Raw genomic sequence first — 22,406 nt, forward strand, 5'->3', positions numbered from 1 at the left:
CTTTGTTGACTGCAGAGGTGCCCTCCCCTCAGAGAGATGTGGCACGGCAGAAAGTTTGGGAGTGCATGCCCAGGCTCATTTCAGATGCTATGTGTTCATCCCTGGATGCCCCTTTCTCGAAGGATGAATTCCTTCACGCATTGCATGCTCTTTCCAGTGGTTCATGCCCAGGGGATGATGGTCTTTCTCCCGCCTTCTTTATTCTTTTTTGGGATCATATTGGAGATGCTATCACTGTTGCCCTTCAGGAAATGTGGTTGTCGGGTATGATGCCTCCATACCTCACGGAGGGGCTGATTCACCTTATCCCCAAGAGTGGGGACAAGACTGACATCAAGCAATGGAGGCCCATCACCCTCCTTGGATCTGCATATAAAATCTTAGCTAAAGCCTTGAGTATAAGGTTGCAGCCGATTCTCCAAAGGACTATCCATGATACCCAGAATGGGTTCCTCCAAGGAAGGAGTATATTTGATAACATCTTTTCTTTCTGGGAAGCTGTCGAGTGGGCAAAGTCTAGTCAGCAACCTCTTGCCATTCTTTTGCTTGATTTTGAAAAAGCTTATGATAGAGTGGATTGGGGTTTTTTGGAGGGCACTATGGTTTTCCCAAAACTGGATCAGAGGTGTGTCTTGCCTTTACAGGGAGGCTCATAGCATTGTTTTAGCCCGTGGGGGGTGCGGTGAGCGTTTTCAGAATTCCCGTTCAGTGAGGCAGGGCTGTCCCCTCGCCCCTTTACTGCACCTCACTGTAGCTGAGGCTATGAGCAGGTTTCTTCAAGCTGCCCCTGGTGTTGTGGGTCTCAGGCTGCCTTTATGTTCGGAGGAAGAGTTTTTGGACTCTGAGTTAGCAGATAATACGGCGTTGTTCCTTGAGGCTTCACATGCTTGTTTATGTGCTTTCTGGACAGCCTTGGAGGCCTTTTGTTTGGCAGCAGGAGCTACCATCAATTGGCATAAGTCAGTTGGTTTTTGGATCAGTAATTCTCCTCTTGCAGATTGGGGTACAGATGTTGGTTTTACTGAGATTGAGAGAGGATGCTCTGCCAGATACCTTGGTTGTCAGGTGGGCGTTGACATCTCCCCTGCACAACAGTTTGCTCCAGTGCTCTTAAGCATTAAAAGCAAACTTCATCACTGGAGTAGGAGGAAGCTCGACTTGGCCTCTAGAGCTTTGGTGGTTAACCAAGTTTTGCTAGCCACGACTTGGTTTATCGCTTCGTGCTGGATTTTTCATAAGGGCTGCATTGGCCAGCTTCGTCGCCTTATTCGGAACTTTCTTTGGTCAGGGCTTGATGTAAATGCACACACCAGGGCTAGAGTTGCTTGGGAAACCATTATCAGGCCTAAGCAGGAACGGGGATTGAATATCATTGACCTTGAGGTGCAATGTAAGGCTTTGCTCTGTAAGGCTTTGCTGTGTAAGCTAGTTGTTAGGGGCTTTCTTCCAGGCACTGAGCCGTGGAAGGACTTTCTCATGTAGCAGATCACGAAGTGTGTCCCTGTTCGCGGAGGTGACTGGACTCTCAGCTCACGCTTTATTTTTCGGATGCAATTCACCGCTCCCCTTCATCCCCCTGGTTAGGTCCCTCCTACGGGCCTGAGACTGCCTGAGGAGTTTTTTGGTACACATCCCCCCGTGTTCAGCGGAGGAAGTTAACCGACAGCCCATTCTGTGGAATGACTTGATCTTAGATGTGCATGGTAGGCCTCTTGGGGCAGCTATGCATATTCTTTGGGCTGGCTGGGAGACCCTTTGCCCTACAGTGTTGGCTTGGAAGAGGTTTCAGAGCCTCACCGAGGTACAGAGATTGGATCTCACGCAGCATTTGAGAGGCTCTAGTCGGAGGATTGCACAGATTGATGCAGCCATTCCCAACCACTGGATTACTGGATCTTTCTTGGAAGACAGTCATGATTCTTGGTTTGGGGTTTTTTCTGGGACAGGTGTTCCTCTTCACGTTATGGGTCTCCCCTTGCCTAGGGAGGATGATGTACCGGTCTTTTTTTCTGTACAGGATGGATGGCAGTTGGAGAAATGTGACGTGCAGGACCTTATTGAGGGCCCCCTGATTCGTCCAGTCAGAGTTGTTGGCAGGTTAGGGAAGCACGTCTTTGTTGACCCCCCCCCCCCCCCCCCCCAAGGGATGATCACAGAGAGTGTTAGCCTTTGGTTGTATGGTAGCTGCCCTATCAGACATTTGCATTGGGACCCCGGTGAGTGGGTGTGGAAGGATGCTTGTAACCCCTTGAAAAGCATGCCTTTTTTCAGTTATACGGTGCGGAATGCTAGACATCTTATCTTGGGACACATTCAGAGTGTCCCTACTCTTAGACCCCATTGGGAATCTTATGATATTTCGACTGACATTCAGAGGGTTTTTTGGCGGAGATTGTGGCATTCTTATAAGAAGCCACAGATTTCCTCCTTTATCTGGGTTTCTCTTCATGGTGGTCTGGCCACCAATCAATGGAGGTCAGTTACTGGTGCTTGCCCAGCATGCCCTAGATGTGCAGGAGTTTCAGAGTCAGTTTACCATTGTTTATGGATTTGGAGTGATATTATTTACACCATCATGGCTACCTGGGCTAGAATCCAAGGATCTTCGAGGGCTGCGGAGAGGAAGCGCGGCCAGTTTATGAGAGAGTGGGACATTGGTATCTTTTTCACGTCCTCTCATTCGGGACCCTATTGGCAGCACAGGGCTCCTGATTGGTTGAGATCTCCACCTTTTTTGGTGTGAAATCTCCATTTTGTAAATTTTTTTCTCCTTTCTGAAAAAAAAAATGTTCTATGGAAGAGTATTGCTATGGATTTTATCTTTGGATTGCTAAAGTCTGGAAATGGAAATGATGGTATATGGACCATTCAAGGAAACCAAGAAGATCAACAATATATGTTATCGGTTGGACCTTTCAGATCATTGGAGGACACATATGTAATATGCGGAAGCTTCGGAGAAGGATCGGTACTTCAAAACTCAGAAAACAGCACTCTTTTCACGACGGAATTAACGCACAAAACTGAAAGACGATGTGCAGAAAATAGAGAGAGAAGGGGGAGATGGAGAAGGACACAGTATTGGGTCCCAATTACCCTCTGTAGGGCCCCCACCACGGATGGTGTATTTGCTTTATTAGAATGATGTAAATCTGAAACAAAATACAAAGTACTTGACCTTTTCTTGGCTGGAAAACCTGCCCTTGACCTTCAGTCCTTCACCCCTTAGCTTTAGCAATGTTCTTGGCTGTCCTGGCCCTTGGTTGCTTGGAGCTCTTGGTGAATTATGAGATGACTACAATGAATTATGGGCTGGGCTTTTATACTACTCCCTTCATGCAGTCGGCTGGCTTCAGGACAGCCTCACGACTGAGTATTTTAATAAAATACTCACACACTTTAATAAAGTGTTTTCACACTTGTTTAATGGCTGTCCAGCCTGCGCACACATTCTGGGACAGTCCCTAACTACTGGACACCATGCGCATGGGTGTGGGACTGCCTCCCACACCTGGCCGACTGCTGTTTAGGGCCAGGTGTGGGAGGCAGTCCCACACCCATGCGCATGGTGTCCAGTAGTTAGGGACTGTCCCAGAATGTGTGCGCAGGCTGGACAGCCATTAAACAAGTGTGAAAACACTTTATTAAAGTGTGTGAGTATTTTATTAAAATACTCAGTCGTGAGGCTGTCCTGAAGCCAGCCGACTGCATGAAGGGAGTAGTATAAAAGCCCAGCCCATAATTCATTGTAGTCATCTCATAATTCACCAAGAGCTCCAAGCAACCAAGGGCCAGGACAGCCAAGAACATTGCTAAAGCTAAGGGGTGAAGGACTGAAGGTCAAGGGCAGGTTTTCCAGCCAAGAAAAGGTCAAGTACTTTGTATTTTGTTTCAGATTTACATCATTCTAATAAAGCAAATACACCATCCGTGGTGGGGGCCCTACAGAGGGTAATTGGGACCCAATACTGTGTCCTTCTCCATCTCCCCCTTCTCTCTCTATTTTCTGCACATCGTCTTTCAGTTTTGTGCGTTAATTCCGTCACGAAAAGAGTGCTGTTTTCTGAGTTTTGAAGTACCGATCCTTCTCCGAAGCTTCCGCATATTACAGTGGTATCAGAGCCTACTTCAAGGACAAAGATTCAGCAAAGAAAACCAGAAAATTTTTTCGCTCGTGTGGTTGGTTTTTAGACGCCGGTGGACCACCCCTTTCGGAGTGACTCCTGTCCCTCGAAGGACGGTTGGTTTTTAGCCTCCGGAAGCCTCCGGAAGTCTCCCACACAGATAGTGGATGGTCAGATTGCGTTCCGGAAAGGAATTGCATATTCCCGCTATGGCGAGCTTTGGCGACGAGAGAGAACCAGAACCATGGGACCAGAGTGCACCAGGCAGCCCAGCTAGGGCACCCGGCTTGAGTGTACAAGACATGTTCCAGCAGATGATGCGAGCAATCGCAGACCAGACAACCAAGTTGGATGAGCAGAAGGCGCGGATTTTGGCTCTGGAGGAGCGTTCTCGCTCTCCAGCGTCGCGTTTTCCATCTCCTCCTCCCTCTCCTTCCGTACCCCAGATACCAGATCCTCGTCACAGGGACCCTCTCGGGGGGTCACAGCCGCAGCCAAGCTCCTTGCTTGAGATGCAGATGCGTGCATTGGAGATTCAACAACGAGAAGACGAAGCCATGCGACGAGTGGAACACGAGCGTTACCTCCGAGCTCTGGACGCTAGATTGACACCGGCGGCGCCCTCGAATCATTTTCCCGAGAAAATGAATTTCAGTAAGTATAATGGTAAACTCGATCCCACTACTCTGTATTCATGGTTACATCAATTTGAAGCTTACTTTGCCGCAGTTAGGAAATCAGATATTGACAAAGTGATCTTAGCCAGTTGGTATTTGGAAGGTGAGGCCATTCCTTGGTGGACTCAGTGGGCTCATGCCCACACCAGATCAGGTATGGCAGCTTATGGGTGGGACGAGTTCGTCCGTGACCTTAAGCAGCGGTTTTTACCGCCCCACTACCTTGAGCGACTCGAAGACGAGTTCAGGGGTGCACGTCAGAATGCGCAACCAGTCCTTCAGTTTGCCAATAGAATTTCGACCTTGTGTCTACAATTAGGCTTATCTGATGCGGACAAGAAAGGGCAGTTTTTGTATGGCCTGGACACGCACATCCAATGGGAGGTGCATATGTTTAGACCAGCCACCTTTGAGGACGCACTCTCGCTTGCGCAGAGTGCAGAAATGAAACACAATGGTGGCAAGCCCAAGACTTCCCAGCCGGCTTCTCCCAAGGCTAACGCTTCGGGGGGCAAAAGCCAGAACCAGACGGGGTCTTCCCCAGGACAGAGCCCGGGAGCCTCTGGCTCCAAGAACTCGAACAATGCGTCTAAGCTTACTCCAGACCAGAAAGCGGAGGCAGGCAAGACAGGTGGCAAGTTGAGTGCTGAGGAGCTTGCTCAGTACAGGAAGGAGGCTAGATGTTACTTTTGTCACACAAAAGGACATACTTCTCGGGATTGTCCGAAGAAGCCTCCAAAGGCCGCCGCCGCCTCCACAGCTTCCGTGGTGAGCACAGCTCCCACACAGACCCCAGTGGCTACCCCTAGTTCTTCAACCCCCGGTGCTTCAGTTGGAGCAATTATTAGCCGGGAGCTCGAAGATAAGCAGAAGGGCGCCCATGACCAGGAGTATGAGCGCAACGAATTGCTCAAGTCCTTTGGCTACATAGGTGGCCAGAGAGTCGTTGTCTTGTTTGACAGCGGCAGTACGGAGGATGTGATCACGGAAGAGGCCGCTAGGCGTGCCCGTTTCGAGCTAACTCCGGTGGACAAACAAGTTGCGGGTTTTAGCACAGGTATGACAACGAGCGTCAAGTATGAAGCTCTCGGTGCTAAGTTAGTCATTCAGGGCATAGAGTTTGTGCGTGACTTTATGGTTGCCCCTCTTGTAGGAGCAGACATAATTTTGGGTATCCAGTGGTTTCACAAGTTTCTTCCTGATGTCAAGTGGGACAAGCACACGTTCCAAATCGATCGGAATGTGTCACACCCCGGTGACCATTAAGTGTGAGCCAGGTATTCCAAACTTTCTGCTCATAAGCCACTTGCAGGCTAAGCAAGCAGTCAGGAAAGGCGCACAGTGTGCGATGATTTACGTCCAGACAGCCCAGACGGTGGCCAGTGCTTCCGAGAAGTACTCGGTTCTCCATGAAAAGTTCCAGAAGATTTTTCTTCGGGACAGTCTCCCTCCCCAACTTCCCCCGTCCAGACCGGAGGATCACAAGATTGACCTCCTCCCAGGCTCGGAACCCTCGAGCAAGTTTCCGTATCGCCTTTCTAAGGCAATGGAATCGGAGTTGGACCGCCAACTCCAAGAATTGTTGCAAGCTGGCTTCATCCGCCCCAGCGTGTCGCCATTTGCAGCTCCGATCAACCATTTCAGGTGATCACCGATGCGAGTAACATCGCAATTGGAGGTGTATTGCAACAGAATGGTCATCCGGTAGCTTACATGTCTCGTAAGTTACTGCCCGCCGAAAAGAACTACTCAGTCTATGATCGTGAACTCCTAGCAGTAATACAGGCCTTGAAACATTGGAAACATTTTCTGTATGGCCGTGACTTCGAGGTCCACACTGACCATCAGGCATTGCGCTGGATTCAGACGATGCCAAGTGCACAGTGGAGTGATCGACAACACCGCTGGAGTCAGATATTCCAGCAGTTCGGTGGTATGATTGAGTACCTTCCAGGAAAGGCCAATCCAGTGGCCGATGCTTTGAGCAGGAAGGGACAAGTATCTGCGATTCAGACCACTAGACTTGACCTGGTTGGTACTGGACTAGAAGACATGAAGCGCACGTACGCGGATTCCGAGGAATTTGGTACGCAGTGGGAACAGGCATTGGATGCCACAGGACCATGCCATTTTCTGATACGCGATGGTTGGCTTTACTACAAAGGCCGACTATGTGTCATGAAATCATTCCGGGCAGCTCTTCTCCATGATGCCCATGACGCCATTACAGGTGGTCACAGGGGCATGAATTCGACTCTGGAGAAATTAGAACGGCAATACTATTGGCCAAAGATGAGGCGTGATGTGTTTACATATGTACAACGCTGTGACATTTGTCAAAAGGTGAAAGCTCCTCGTGGAAAGAAGATAGGGTTGTTACAGCCTTTGCCAATTCCTGAGGGTCCTTTCCAGGACATTTCGATGGACTTTGTCACAAATCTGCCTCCCAGTCCGAGTAAGCGTAATACACAGTGTTTGACTATTGTTGACAGGTTCAGCAAATTTGTGATGCTTATTCCTTGCAGGGCCAATGTGACCGCCGAGGATGTTGCCCAGCTATTCATTCGGCATTGGTACCCGATTGGTGGGATTCCTAGGACCATAGTGTCAGACCGAGATGCCAAGTTTACCAGTCATTTTTGGAGGGCATTGTTTGATAATTTTGGTACTAAGTTGAATTTTTCCAGTGCATTCCACCCACAGACAGATGGCCAGACAGAAACCAAGAAGATCAACAATATATGTTATCGGTTGGACCTTTCAGATCATTGGAGGACACATAATGCCTTAACAGTTTATTGGAACCATGTACGGGGTTACCCCCAGAGAAGCCTGTATTGAAGGACCTACCAGGTGTGGAAGAGCCAGAACAGATTGAGTTTTATCCTGTGAGAAAAAGAGGAAAGATAGTGGTAAGAAAGTTCCTCTTGGAATTTTAGAATTATTCGCTATTGGATACTTCAAGGACTATCTAGATAGACTTCGAGCTTGTTAGGAAGTGGTTGGTCTAGATAAAATACAGATATGGACATCTTGTGATCAAGACAAATTCAAGAGGGAGGGATTGTACCTCTAGCCCTCTTCATTGTATATATATATATATATATATATATTGGACTGGAATTGATTGTTATTCTGCTTATATAATGATTACTTGGACATGCTCTAGTTTGGGTTGCAACGATGCCCGATAGCCCAAGGAGCAAGATTTGTATTTGGGTGGCAACGATGCTAGATGACCCATTGGACGGCAACAATGCCAGATGACCCATTGGACGGCAACAATGCCAGGTATCTTGGACTTCACAGTCGAGCGGTCATTGTGACCAGATGGCCCAGATGACTATATTGGATTTCACAGTCGAGTGGTCATTGCAACCAAATGGCCCAGATGACTCTATTGGATTTCATAGTTGGGCGGTCAATGCGACCAAATGGCCCAAATGACTATTGACGAATTCTTGGGCGGTCCTAGTGACCAAATGGCTTTGAGCGATAGTCTGAGCGGTTTCCCTTGGGAGCCAGATAGCTCAGCACAGTTTTCGATGAAACCAGAAAGGACAATCCATTAACAGGAGGATAATTACTTGTGCACTGCATACTGATGTCTATTTGAACTTCTTTGACTTTGTATGTTGTTTTTGATGTGTGAACAATGCTTGGATTTATGGCATGTGATAGTCCCCTGGGCTCCAGACTACCTAGCCAGTACCTGGAATACCCAGTAGACGCGGATGATGCATACTTGTTTGTTGACTAGCTACTGTCTAGTTTTCGCAGGAGGTATGTATGCATTTATTTTAACTAACACATGTGACACGCCATAAAGACGTACCATCAAGAACAAAGACATTGGTCAAAGATAAGGCATAGAGATGTTGCCGGATGATCAGATGACACCACAGATATGGGGAAAGACCAGATGCACAAACTCACCCGATAGGGCTAGTAATATTTATTTCACATGATGGAACACATGCCCGGACACATGGATAGGTTGATGAAAGCATGGGAACAAGAATCATGAAGTTGGCTCTGGAAAAAGCACCAGTCTTAGTCAAAAAGCAAGAAAAAGAAAAAAGTCAAACTAGGTTGACCGCAAGCCAAGGGCACCATTGGAAAGAGGAGATTGAGCCGGACCAAAAATCTAAAAGTTGCTTTTCCAAAAAGCAAGACCCTGAAGTCAAAAAAGCAAACCATATCAACTTTATTAAAAGACAAGTAATATTTTATTAATAAAAGTAAAAGAAGCAAAAACAAAAGCAAGGAGTAAAAGGCAAAAGCCAAAGCATGGACAAGCTTTTGGCAAAAAGCAAGGCTTCCCCAAGGTATAAAAGAAGCTAGAGCCCTCTTGTTTGGGCATCAAGTGGGTGACGTGTGTGAAGAGCAAGGTGATCATCATCAACATGAACTTCATCATCTTCGTCTACTCGCCGCTGCCGCGGGGAGCTGGCAACTGCCCAGCTCCGTCGGCCTACGCCACCCGCCGCATCAAGCTGCCAACATCTTTCCCCAAATCCTCAGCAAAGAGATTCGCAGTCGCGCATTCATATCCACCACTTTGGTGTTTGCTTTTTCAAGGTTCTTCTTCAGATTGGATATTGAGTTCCCTCGAACATCTTTGAGGTTTTGGATTTGAACCAGATTTGGGATTTGGACTTGGATTTGGATATTGGATATTGGATTTGGAATCATTGGATTTGGACTAAGTTTTGGATTTGGACTTGGCTTTGGATTTGGATATTGGATCTGGTACTAGCGAGATACTTGTGGGTCATCCCCGTGGTGTGCTCGACATCAGAGATCTTGTGCCTCGACATCAACATTGACATCAACTTGGATATCCTACATCGGCATATCTGTTTGTTTTGTATTCATTGATTGTATTGATCCTGGCCAGCGTGCCTGTGGATTGTTCCTGAATAAATTCCTGAAAGGGGGTGGGGCCTATTCCCCGCTCAGTGTGGTGTACTATGCAAGATCCCTATTCTCCTCTCTCTCTCCCCTCTCTATATCTCTATCTCTTGGACACATGGTTGAAACTGTCACAGCACGCCCTACTGGGCTTACACGGTGTTATTGTCAGGAGCATCAAACTCTTTAGGAGTAGATCTTGCCATAGGTGGAGCATGCCAGTAGGTGTTGACCAAGAAGACTCCCATTGTTGGAGTCCTACGTTTAGCTTCAACACCATTTGAAGACATGGTGGCTTTGTTGATCGAAAAGAATCATAGGATTAAAGAAATAAAGCCATCCAACAGCAACCTTGAGTACAATAAGGCTTTTTCAGGAGTTCAAAATTGGAAGGTAAATAATAAGAAGCTGAGGTGCAAATACTGCAATTGATTGGGACATAAAGAAACCAACTGTTTCAAGAAAATGGAGAAAAAGCAAGAAAAGTACCATACCAATCTTGTTACAAAGGATGATACAACTAAAAATCCAATGACGACATCAACAAGATAAGCACAGCGCAACAACACAAGTCTCCATCAATGAGGAAGACTGTGATTGAGTTTTTTAAAGCCCTCTTTCTTTTATGTGTGTTGAGTCATGGGTTCTCTGCCCAGGATGTCCCCAAAATGAGGTATAATAATCTTGTGTATTGTCCTTGTGTGTGTTCTTTCTTTTATACGTTTGTATCGCCTTCACTTATAAAAGGCTGAGTGTTATCTTTTATCCTTGATAGAAGCCAAAGGGGTGACAAAGTGCTCGCCTCCCTAGACTCGATCTTACCCTGATAGGAGAGACTCTGTGATCATGGCAAGGGAGGTGCAGATGGTGAGTCTAGCGATAGGTGGTAGCATCTTTTCTTGCGTGAGAGTCTCACCACCTTCACTCTGAAGGAGGGATTGTCGAGTATTCGGAGTCTTTGTTTATGTACCCGCTTGTGTCCATGTGTGAACAGCCCTTATGTGTGTAAACACTCACTTATGTATGCGTGTAAATGCACGTGAAGCACCTCTTGTAGCCACTTATGTGTGTATGTGATAAGCAGTGATGTCGTGGGCACTTTCCATGTGTCATTGCCTAGTGTGTGTGGTGTCAAAAGATAAGGCTCCAAAAGCCTATAAAAGCATTGCACTCTTTGAAGCATTTACCATCATTAATCAAAGTATACTTGAGTCATGCAATCACTCAGCTCCTCCCCTTCAATTTGTCACATCTCTTACTCTCTCTTTACTATACTCATCACATGTTGTAGTGTATGGTGACAAGATGGCTCATCATCAGTGCATCATTGTCCAACAGTAGGACCCTTTATGATATGATATTGTCGTATGCCGTGTCCCCATTATAAGCCCCAATCCGAGATATGTCAGGCACGAGCTACGTAGGTCATTCCTTAGCCTTACAACGTCAGTCAGTCAGTCAAGTCTCTTAACCCACTTGAAGAGAATCATTCATGCATGTAGAAGTCAGTAGAAGCCTTAGGGTTTGCATTAGAAAGCATTCTACATTTGCATAGCATTCATCTCATGTGCATGTGAACCCTTGCATAAGCCTTAGAATGTTATTTCACCATTTATCCATTATTATCATTTAGTTGGCAGCATTTAATGCTAAGTCGGGTAGCTTATTACCATTAAAAACAGCATATATCACATTATTCAAGTCGTGTAGCTTTTATTCAGCAATTGGCCAGCTATGTAGCCAGACGACCGGCACCATATGCTCATATAAATAGCAATCATTTTGCATCATTCATCCATCTCAAGAGTCCACATTCAGCAATTACTCCAACACAGGTGAGAAAGGGAGGCCATGCATCTGCAATTTCAACACACCCTCTCTTCGGTTTCTCCGCCCATAGGTGCCACCAGCCAGACTCCCGCACATCAACGACTGTCATCCGGACTCAGCCCAACTTTAGTAAGTATGACGATAAGTGTGATCATTTAGCTGTCAATCAAACGTTGAGCTTTCTTTCCATAGTTTTGAACCTTTTCATATAGTTAAGAAGCTATGTGATGTCTCCATGAAGTTAAAGTTGCCTAAGAATTGTACAATGCATAATGTTTTCCATGTTTCTTGGCTAAAACCATATGTTGGACCAGAAGTTTTTGATGTTTCAGATGAACAGCAGCTAGACGTGGTTGACGAAGCCGAAGTCATTGAGACTGATATCAAGATGTACATAGATCCAAGCCAATCATGGCCTCCAAAAGGTAACATCTATATATATATACCTATGCCTATGACCTGTCCCACCTATGAGGGATCAGATGACTACACAACAAACTGCTCTAGCCTATTTATAGGCTCATGGAACTGCCCCTACCTGTACCCGACTGCTGTCAGCTAGGTCCTTGGACAGCAAAACACCCAAAAATCCCATAAGCAGACTGGTTAATGCCTAAAAAGACTCCTAGCTCCTAGTTAAAATAGAGGGTTAAGTATGTCCACATCTGTGCATGTGACAAGGAGCAACTCTACAATCCCACCCCCACATCCATGTTATTCTTTCTTCACCTTTGGGATGCAAGATCCAGGTTTATGAGGAGCGCCCTATCTCCAAAGCCCTTGAGTCACTGGATAGCACAAGGCAGGAAATGGCTCTGGAGTAGCTTATGCCCCCACAAGATCTTCTTGTCATCGCTGACCCCACCCATAGGAGTCTAGGAAGAGGCACCTGGCTTGTGATCATGGGGTCCCTGGCAGCATGCTACTGCTGCAGCATTGCATTTGGGATCCACTAGATTTAGTAGCAAACCCTCTGACTGTCAAATCCCCAAGGGTCTCCTCGTATAGCAATCCTGAAACGAGACTTGAACCTGCAAAACAAAGCCATAAAACGTGAAGGGGGTGCAGGCCTGACTCACCACCCAACCATGACAACCGTGGGCAAAACCCACATGACTTGGCTGTCCCCACCGAGCCATGAGCTGAGCTAACTAGCAAGACGCACCGACCAATCTCTACCCCGTGACGTCCCATACTGCCACAGAGCTACCCTCGCGGGCCTCGAGACTATTGCCGGCCTCGGCTGCATGAAGCAGGTGATAGAACGCACAGCGGAAGATGGAAAGTGGAAACACAGGAGAGAGAGTGAGAGAGAGATGGAGAGGAAACCCAAGTATAGACCTGCTCTCAATATCACCAACCAAGAATACAAGTCCCGAGCAAGAGGGGAGAAGGCCTTGTATGTGAGGGACTGCAGCAAACAATGCTAAGCAATGCAATGAATAATGAGGGAGGGTATGCCCGGCTATATATATGTCCATGTAGAGGCAGCCGACCAGCTCACGACTAGGGATAAATGCCCATGACTCCATAAAATGGAAAAATAGGTGGGTAAATGATGTGAGGGGTGACCAGCCCCTCTAGCTAACATGGTCAGGCCTAAAGGCTAAAACAGAACACCAAACAGGAAGCCAGTAGCAAGGAGATGATGTCTAACATCCCCTCTTTGTCACGTGCATCCTGCACTTGGATGCCACGTAGACATATCTGAACAAGAAGGTGCAAGTCCTGGGGTGGAAAACTGGTCCCATGTGAGCCCAGTCCGGGACGAGTCAGCTAGGGTTCCACTCCATGCATCCGAGGTTAGGTGTGCATTGTCCTGCACATGCGTCCAAGGTCAGGTGTGCATTGTCCTGCACATGAAGCAGTGCCAGTCCGCGCTGTGAGTCTCCCTCTGGAATGATGTCAGTTGCTCTGTATGTTTGGTCTATGACCATATGTCAAACGACTTTGTAGATGTAGGTATGCATAAGGTATGGGCACGGGGAAGGCTATGGGCCACCCCAAAAGGGCCAAGAAGGCCCTAGGCCTTGCCCACCAGCCCTACTGTGGGCTGGGCAGGCTGTCAGCCAGCCTAAGGGGCCTAGCCAGGCAACCGACAAGGCCTTTGGGCTAGCCCCAGCTAGGCGGCTAGGCCAAAGGGCTGCCCAGCAGCCAGTCAGCCAGTGCCCAGGGGCTGCCCGGCAGCCCGCGCAAGCCTGGACAACAGCCCACAAGGCAGCCAGGGCAGTAGTGTGAACACGTGGGTAAAATAAGCATTTAATGCTTATTAAAACAGGTCATGGGTCTTTTTCAGCAAACCAACCCCTGATAAACCAACCGACCAGCATCATGAAGGGGTATAAATACCCAAGGCATCATTCAGTCCAATTCATCTCATAATTCACAAGGTGCTGAAGCTACTCAAGGGCCAGGACAGCCAAGGGTGAAGGATTGAAGGTCAAGGGTAGAGATCTATCTCAGCCAAGAAGGTTCAGGTTCAGTCTTTTATTTCAGATTTTGCATCATTCTAATAAAAGCAAATACACCATCCGTGGTGGGGGGCCTACAGAGGGTATTCGGGACCCAATACTCTGTCCTCTTCTCCCTCTCTCTCTCCCTCTCTCTCTCTCTCTCTCTCTTTTTCTGCACATCAATATTCAGTTTTGTGCATTATTCTCGTCGTGAAACGTGTGCTGATTTCTGAGCATTGAAATCTCCCCCCAAGCTTCCGCATGTTACACTCTCAGCACCGGATGCTAAGTGAACTCCAAGAAGCCAAAGATGTCGTCCTCGATCATAGATGAAAGACTGCAGAAACAGGTACCCAGAAAGCTCCACAAGCAATCTCCTCAACAACTCAGCTACAAAAGCAAACGAACAAGCTGCCAGGTACACCGCTCCTCTGGAAGAAGACAACCAAGTAGGTTGCGACGTGCTGCTCCAAATAATGGTGCCAAACCCAAGTGTAAGAACACTCTCCGAAGTCGTATGTCGTGTTTCCAACCTGGAGAAGGTATGAAAAACCTCAAAACCAACCAAGATCACATCCTAAAGATAATCAATCCTGGGAGAAGCAGGCTACTCCTCACTGGAACCCTCTTAGTCCATCTACTCAAACTCTGTAACAAGAGTTGCCAAATGCTGAAAAGAAGCATCCTCTGGAAAGGTCGACATCACAAGATGTAAAGACTGAAGAAAAGATGGGGTCCATCTGCTCAAACTCAGTACCATGAGTTGCCCAATGCTATACATAAGCACACTCCATAGAGGTGGGCATCGCCAAATGACAAGACTCCACATCCCCCTCTGAAAAATGATGTCGTCAAACTGGTACAAATCCAACCTGATTCTGATCCAAATCCAAAAAACTCTAGAAGTACCACTGTGCCCCAGGCACAGTTAGCAACCACAGATCCAAAGCATCCCATCGGGTCCAAAAGTCCATCCTCCAAAACAACAAACCTACACACCACATCAAACCCAATGCAAAATTGGTAGGGAGAGGGGCATCACAAAGAGAGACAGAGGTAGACTCCTCACAATGAGGAAGGGAAGTAGGAATATAAAGTGCAGTGGTAACAAAGTCCTCAAGAGGATCACACCTCACAAGAAAAACACCCTCCTTTATCTGCAAACACTACAAAGAACACAGGCTCGAACAAAATAAACACTGCTCAGGATCTCTGAAAAGATCACTACTCTTGTCAAGAAAGAACTACTCTCCTCCAAAAGCTATAAACTCCTATCAAAGAAGAAAGTCTCCACAGATACAAAACAACTCCCAAAAACTAATCCTCAAGTGAAGCAGCTGGAGATGGGCCTCCCTTTGAGTGTAGAATACTCCTTTGGAAAGTAAAACGCAGCCAAAACACTGCTGTCCAGCAAAAAACAGCACTCCACTGCCAACAGAAGGCAAGGAACATGAAGAAACCGAGTAACTGTGTAGGCCAAGAACAAAACGCAGGTATAGATGCTCCAAAAAATCAGCAAAACACTGACTGAAATCAGAAATTCAGTGTCCGGACCTAATGTTCAGGACCTGTGGTTGACAAATTTTGTCATTACGGAACAATAAACCATTCCGAATCATCCACTGGTCTTCCGCAGCCTGAATGGTAGGCTTCTCAGTCACTAAGTCTTGGTCAATCAGCTCCCACCCAGGATCCTCTACCAATATGGACCAAAATAACTATCATTCCTGCAAAGCTCTCTCAATGACTGAAATAAGTCCAAGGAAATCTCGGTGAACGACAAAGTATTCACCTCTCTGAAGCGCATCTGCTACACTATTCATGGACCCCTTTCGATAGCGTATTTCAAAATCAAAATCTTGCATTAACTGCCCATCTAGCTTTGCGTTCTCTCAAATCATCCGCATCACACACATATTTGATTGATTGATGATCAGTCAATACCACAAACTTGGAGCCATATAAATAATGCCTCCAAATCTTGAGAGCGTAAATGATAGCGTAAAGCTTCCTCTCAAGGGTTGGCCAACGAGATTGAGTGTTGTCCAACTTTGGACTCTCGAAAGCAACAGGTCTACCATCTTGGAATAGAGCAGCCCCGATCGCATAGTCACTCACGTCGGTCTCAAGAACATAAGAGGTAGGTGCTTCCTTGACTTTATCTTTTAAAAATCTGAAGGCTGTATCCAAATCATTATTCCAAGGGATAGGCTGATTCGACTTACGTCCACGACCTTTCAACAAGTCGGTCATCGGTAGTGTGAGCTGAGAGTACTCCCACACAGATTTCCAAAGAAAAACAACAAAACTGAGAAAAGAACGAAGTTGTCTCACCGTCTGCAGTATCGGCCAAGCTAAAACCTTCGGAACTCGGTCATAGTCAATGCTCAAACCGTCTTGTGTGATCTTGTGTCCCAAGTAAATGATTTATGTCATAAAAACTCACATTTACTAAATTTAGCATACAGTCGATTATGTCTATGTTCATGAAAAAGATCGTTCATCATTTGCTGGAAAGTGACTGGAGCATTGATCAACCCAAAAAGTAATACAAGAAACTCGTATACCTAGTCCGAAAGGCGGTTCTTTCGACATGCCTTTCATGAATAGTGATAGCCAGTATGTAAATCGATCTTTGTGAAATACTTCGCTCCCACTAAACGGTCAATTAGGTCATCTGATCTAGGAAGAGGATAGCGGTTCTTGACTGTCACTTTGTTCAATCTCTTGTAATCTACACACATTCGCCAAGTGTTGTCCTTCTTTCTCCTAAGTAACCCAGGCGCACCCCAAGGTGATTTACTTGGACGGAATCTAACCCATCCTCAAATAATCTGCGAGTTGTTTGACCAACTCATCTTCCTCAGCCTGGCTCATCCTGTAAGGCGGAATACTAACAGGTTGAGCACCAGGGACGAGATCAATACGATGATGGCAGCTCATTAGGAAATACACCTTGAAACGAGTCAAGTAGCTTCTTTAATTCTTTGCTTTCAAACACACTTAATTCATTAACATCAATAATAGATATGAGAAATGAAGAAAGTGGAATCAAGAGACAATGGAAAACAATATACAAGAAGAATCCATTATATTTCCAAAATCAACTGTATTTACAAGAGGTCCCTGAGATGGATGTATACAATCACCTAGGATACAAAACAGGGTGTTCCTATGTTCAAAAGAAAAAAAATGACTAGACCAATCTATCTAGACCTTAAGGGTCTTAAACCACTCAATCCCTAATAGCAAGTCTACATGCTCTAGGTGCATAATATAGCACTCCAGAATATCTCTGTAGTCCAGAATCTAGATCGGTAGCTTCTCCATCTTTCGATCCCACACTTGTCATCCTACAGGTAGGCGTATCTCGTAGGTATAATCGCTAGGCGTCGTGTCCAGACCCAATTTCTGCACAAGTTTGTAATTAACAAAGTTGTGTGAGCTTCTAGGATCCAGAAGAATGTGGTTCTATGGCCATTCACTTCTCCATAAACTCAGAGAAGATCATGCAAGCTGAAAACCTTAGAGTTGAACAAACAATCAGAACATGAACTAGAGCGAGAAAGCACAGTGACTAAAGTACGTGTCAAAGACAACTGGTTGGCTGCCTTCGTCTTGGGTCTTGCGTTGGTCTTAGCACCCTTCTTCTTCAGGCACTCATTATACATGTGTCCTTTTTCTTCACAGATGAAGCAACGTCTCTTCTTCTTGAGCTTCAAAGCCTTGAGAAGACAATTTTTTTTGTTGGAGTCCAGGTAGAATTCTTTGAAGGTTGGTCCGAAGATTTTTCTTCTGTCGTGCTAGTCATCGGTGTGGAGAACGTCCTTTTGTGCTTGTTCCCCTACTCGATTATAGTCTTGGTTTTGGAAGAGATCATTGTATCATCATAAATACGCGCAGAGTGCATGACCTCGTCCAAAGTTTTGTACTTATTATTCTTGACCTGCAAACGGTACGAGTAAACCCAATAGAGTAGTAGAATCCATCTTCGTAGCTTTCATCTGCAAGTCTCTAAACTTCTGGAGGTAGACCTCATAAGTGAGATTCTAGAAAGTCATGGTCATACTGGCAAACTGAGAAACTATGTCATAGGCATCCTCCTTGAGGAACTCTTTCTTGAGAAATTTTGCAAAGTTACAACTGTGCGGCGATCTATGCCTGATGCTCCGAAAAAAAAGCCTCGAAAGTAACTTTAAACTCCCGAAAATCAGATTTAGTCACGAAATCTTCAAAAAGATTGCCATCGGCGGCCTCAAGTGCCAGTAAGTCTTCATGTTCATGAGCAGGTTCCAACTCTGATACTTGGGTCAACATCGTGAAGAGGGAAAGTTGGAAAGTGAGAAAAGCCTAGCTGTAAGCAAGAGAACTCCAGGAGAAGTGCTGCTCTGTAAACCAAAAGCGCACGCTAGGCATTTTTTATAAGCCCGCAAAAGCCTTTTTGTTTTGTTGCTTTTTTGTTTTTTGTTTTTAACCACACGAGATGGCTTTTGTAAAAGCCACTCATAAACCGTGAAAAAGCCATGCATAAACGTTGAAAAGCCACACTTTTTTTTTTACACGCTGCATACGGGTCTTTTGTTTTGCTACGGTTTTTTTTTTTAACGCAAGGTTCTTTTTAAAAAAAACGGAAAGCAACGGGAGGGCTTTCGGCTGCCTGCCACCTGGCGACTGGAAGGAAGGTCTCCACCGTCACCTGCGAGCAACAGCGAAGTTTAAAAAAAACACCACCCGACTCCTCATCGTTCGCCGACAGGCTTGGCTGCCTGTTTCTCACGCACAGCCAACAAGCTCTCTCCCCCTCTCTCTCTCTTGCTGGTTCACAGCCAACGATCTCTCTTGCTTCTCTCCTTGCCAAAAACAAAGTCTCTTCACATGCTGTTCAAAACGACCCTTTCCAAGACCACAACAACCCAGGTTCCAACGATGTAATCAAGAAACCATACTCTACTTACCAACTTACACGCTCTCCGAGGCTCGCTTTGATACCACTATCAAATCCCCAAGGGTTTCCTCGTAGAGCAATCCTGAAATGAGACTCGAAACCTACAAAACAAAGCCATAAAACGTGAAGGGGGTGCAGGCCTAACTCACCACCCAACCATGACAGCCGTCGGCAAAACCCACAGGACTTGGTTGTCCCCACCGAGCTGCGAGCTAAGCTAACTAGCAAGACGCACCAACCAATCTCTACCCCGTGACGTCCCATACCGCCACGGAGCTACCCTCGCAGGCCTCAAGACTGCTACCGGCCTCGGCTGCATGAAGCAGGTGCACGTCTGCACTAGATCCAAGCTCCTGACCGCACAGAGCTCTCACAAAGACTCACGAGACTCTGACTAACTTACTGACCTTGGCCACCCTTTTATAGGCTCTTGGCCCGTCACCGGACATCCACACTTGGGCGCCTGCCCATCAGTCCATCCTTAGCCCAGCTCACCAATCAGCCTACCTAGCTCCAAGCTACCTCAAGCCTCGAAGCTAGTCTTGTGTGCGCGCTACACACGGTAGATATACTCTGTGCACATGACACTGACTCTCACCCTGAGAGCTACAAGGTTCAATTCATTACCCAAGACAAAGTTGCCTAGCAAGCTTGCCAATACGCTATGAGTACGGCATGAGACTTGCATTGCAACTGACGCATCATCACATTATCGCCACCACAGCAACCCAAGTTCATACGCCACTGCTGTGGAATCTTCTGACCTGCATCAACCAAGGCAAAAGTCACGGATGCATCATCTTTTTTTAGTGAAACCACTGTTTGATTAGAAAAAACAATGTACATTCAGAGTTGTCCCAGAGTGGGGCAGCTACTACTTGGTTCAGAAACAGCGGGAAAACACTTCTAGTTGCCGAAAGGAAAGCCCTCCAATTTCATGAGAATCTCGGAGGGATTGCAAAAGGGCTCTTTGGAAGTCACTGATGCATCATCACATTATGGCCACCACAGCAACCCAAGTTCATACGCCACTGGAATCCTCTGGCATCTGTCTACCAAAGGTGGGACTCATCAACAGCATCGCCGCGAGGCACATTTAATTTGCATCATACAGCAAAGTAATAGAGGGGCCAGCGCGCGCGCGCGCCCCCCCCCCTCCCCCGCTTTTTGGTAGATTTAGTGTCAAATCCACCAACTCTTCACACTGAGAGCCACAAGTTCCACTTCATTACCCAAGAAGCAGTTGCCTAGCAAACCCGCTGGTAACTACGAGGACAGCATGAGACTAGCATTGCAACTGATGCATCACCACATCATCGCCACCACAGCAATCCAAGTTCATGTGCCACTGTGGAATCCTCTGACCTGCATGACCAAGGTGGAGCAAATCAGCATCATGTTATGGCCACTGCAGCAACCCAAGTTCACGCCACTGTGGAATCCTCTACCCTCCATCTGCCAAAGGTGGGACTGATCAACAGCATCACCGCAATACACATTTAATGTGCATGGTAAAGCAAAGCCATACAGGGCCCACCCCCGCCCAAGCTTGCGGCTACTGAGAGCCCATTCAAACTACCCTCGTGCATCTTAGGCACATGCATCAGCTTTTTCTTCCTATTAAAATCCATGGCCCCTTCTCCCTGATGATCCCCTTGGATGCTAACACCCTCTAGTGTGACTCCCCAAACATCCCCCCTCCCCCTAAATTCCCCCTTCGACACACTGCTGATTTTGATCAATCATGCCCACTTGAACGATCAGCTGCCTGATGACCCCCCACATTAGGAGCCCTTGCTGTACAGGGTGATAAACAGAATACAGATCTGCAGTTGCTTTAACAAAGTCTGCTATCTAGATGAGAAGATAGAAACCCATACAAAATGGCAAGTGCCTCTCAAAAGAAGACCTCTCAGAAAACAATGTTCCAGGCTAAAAGGACATGCATTGGCACTGCTGTCTACCACTATCCCCACCCAAAAGGTGCCTTCTGACAGCCAAAGGTGAAACGATACCCATTGCATTGCAGTGTATCTGGATATTTTAACGATTGAGGCATGCTCCCTGGCAAGCTGTCAACTTTGTAACTTGTTGTCAGAAAAATTTTTCCTTGTTGCAAGAAATTTCCTGGAGAATATCACTGAATGTTTCCAAAGGTCGATGACATTCAAAATGTGGGAATTCTTCCTGAAACATGGGCACATGGGCAGACACATCCCCCCACATGACTCCCTGCTAAATCTGAGCAATACCGATCAGCACTCTACATTGAAATCTGAGCAATACCGATCAGCACTCTACATTGAAATGGTCATATTTGCAGGCAGACCCATCAATCGTATCATTGAATGCACACATTGATTTGTCCTATGAAATTGTATGCCATGTTTAGAGACATGCTGGCTGTAAACGGAGTAATTTCCAAACAGGCTACTGAACCACAACCATTCCCAGTTGTGCATCTCATTTCCCCCCATTCAATCTCCCACAAATCACAAAACACACTACATACCACACACGCGTCGCACACACACGGGAATTTCTTGTGGAACAGATCGTTGGATCGCGTGTTTATGCAAGAAGGGCATACCGAGGGTTATCGAAATCGACGGTGCTAACGCTGTTGTAACCCGCTTTCTGCTTGAGGAAAGGAGCCGTCGCCATTTCGATGACGGGGCCTCCTGATGATGATGGAAGCCCGACAGCCGAGGAAACGCGAACCTGCCGCAATGCATCTCTGTACTTGCGAAACAGAGAGGTGCGATTGCGCATAGCCATCGCTGCAAATTGTGAGCTCCTCCAGATCAGATCTGCATCTGTTTAAGAGTTTGCCTGATTGCAACAAATTGGTTCTTCTTCCAGCAGCCAAGTTCGCGCAGGAAAGAAAGAGAGGTTTTACGCTACAGGTAGGTGAAAAGTCTCTGTGATGTGACAATCTCACAAAAGAAAAGAAAATAACGTGGCAAATCATGATTCGCTGTTTTCACACCGTGGCGCTTTTAGGCTATGTAAGAACCAATCCAACTACCGTGGGAGGTGCAAGTGATGGGTCATTATAGTCACCATAACATTTTCTTCGATGTGATAGGTGACAAATTCATTTTGACCTCATCAAAGGCATGGCCTCCTACAGAGAAGGATCAATGCACATCCCCTACACATTAGCAAATCCAAGGCCACCTTCGAGTGAGTATGAGCTAAGTGAGCATGAATATCGCTCGAGGGACATAGCAGGCCTCGTAGCCTTCTTATCCAATAATTTCTCTTAATTCTCAACTTTGGAGAGACGTATCCGACTCGATGACTAGGAACTTTTAACAACCCACACTCTTGACCTGAACAGGAGGGAGGATGAGCTGTGCCACATTGAGTGTTCACCTTCCATATCCAAGACAAAAGGGCAACCACCAAAAGTGCCCATGGGAAACTACTTCAAAAGTGATCTCCACAACTTTGGATGGTG

General features: G+C 46.5%; 1 protein-coding gene across 2 annotated transcripts in view; it reads right to left on the reverse strand.

The window, feature by feature from the left end:
* Positions 1-21,837, reverse strand: part of LOC147629168 (tlg2p-like protein a) — a 40,416-nt gene extending 18,579 nt beyond the window's left edge. The window contains exon 1 of one of the 2 annotated variants that reach the window (XM_086812420.1): positions 21,534-21,837. In XM_086812420.1, coding sequence (XP_086668546.1) covers positions 21,534-21,721 — 188 coding nt within the window. In that variant the 5' untranslated portion in view covers positions 21,722-21,837. The remainder of the gene's footprint in view (positions 1-21,533) is intronic. The other variant, XM_086812421.1, reaches the window with a different exon arrangement.
* Between the last annotated feature and the right edge of the window lie 569 nt (positions 21,838-22,406).

Source organism: Cibotium barometz, chromosome 18, assembly GCF_041138505.1.
Source record: "Cibotium barometz isolate CiBa-2024 chromosome 18, ASM4113850v1, whole genome shotgun sequence".
In the NCBI taxonomy this organism is placed as follows: Eukaryota; Viridiplantae; Streptophyta; class Polypodiopsida; order Cyatheales; family Cibotiaceae; genus Cibotium; species Cibotium barometz.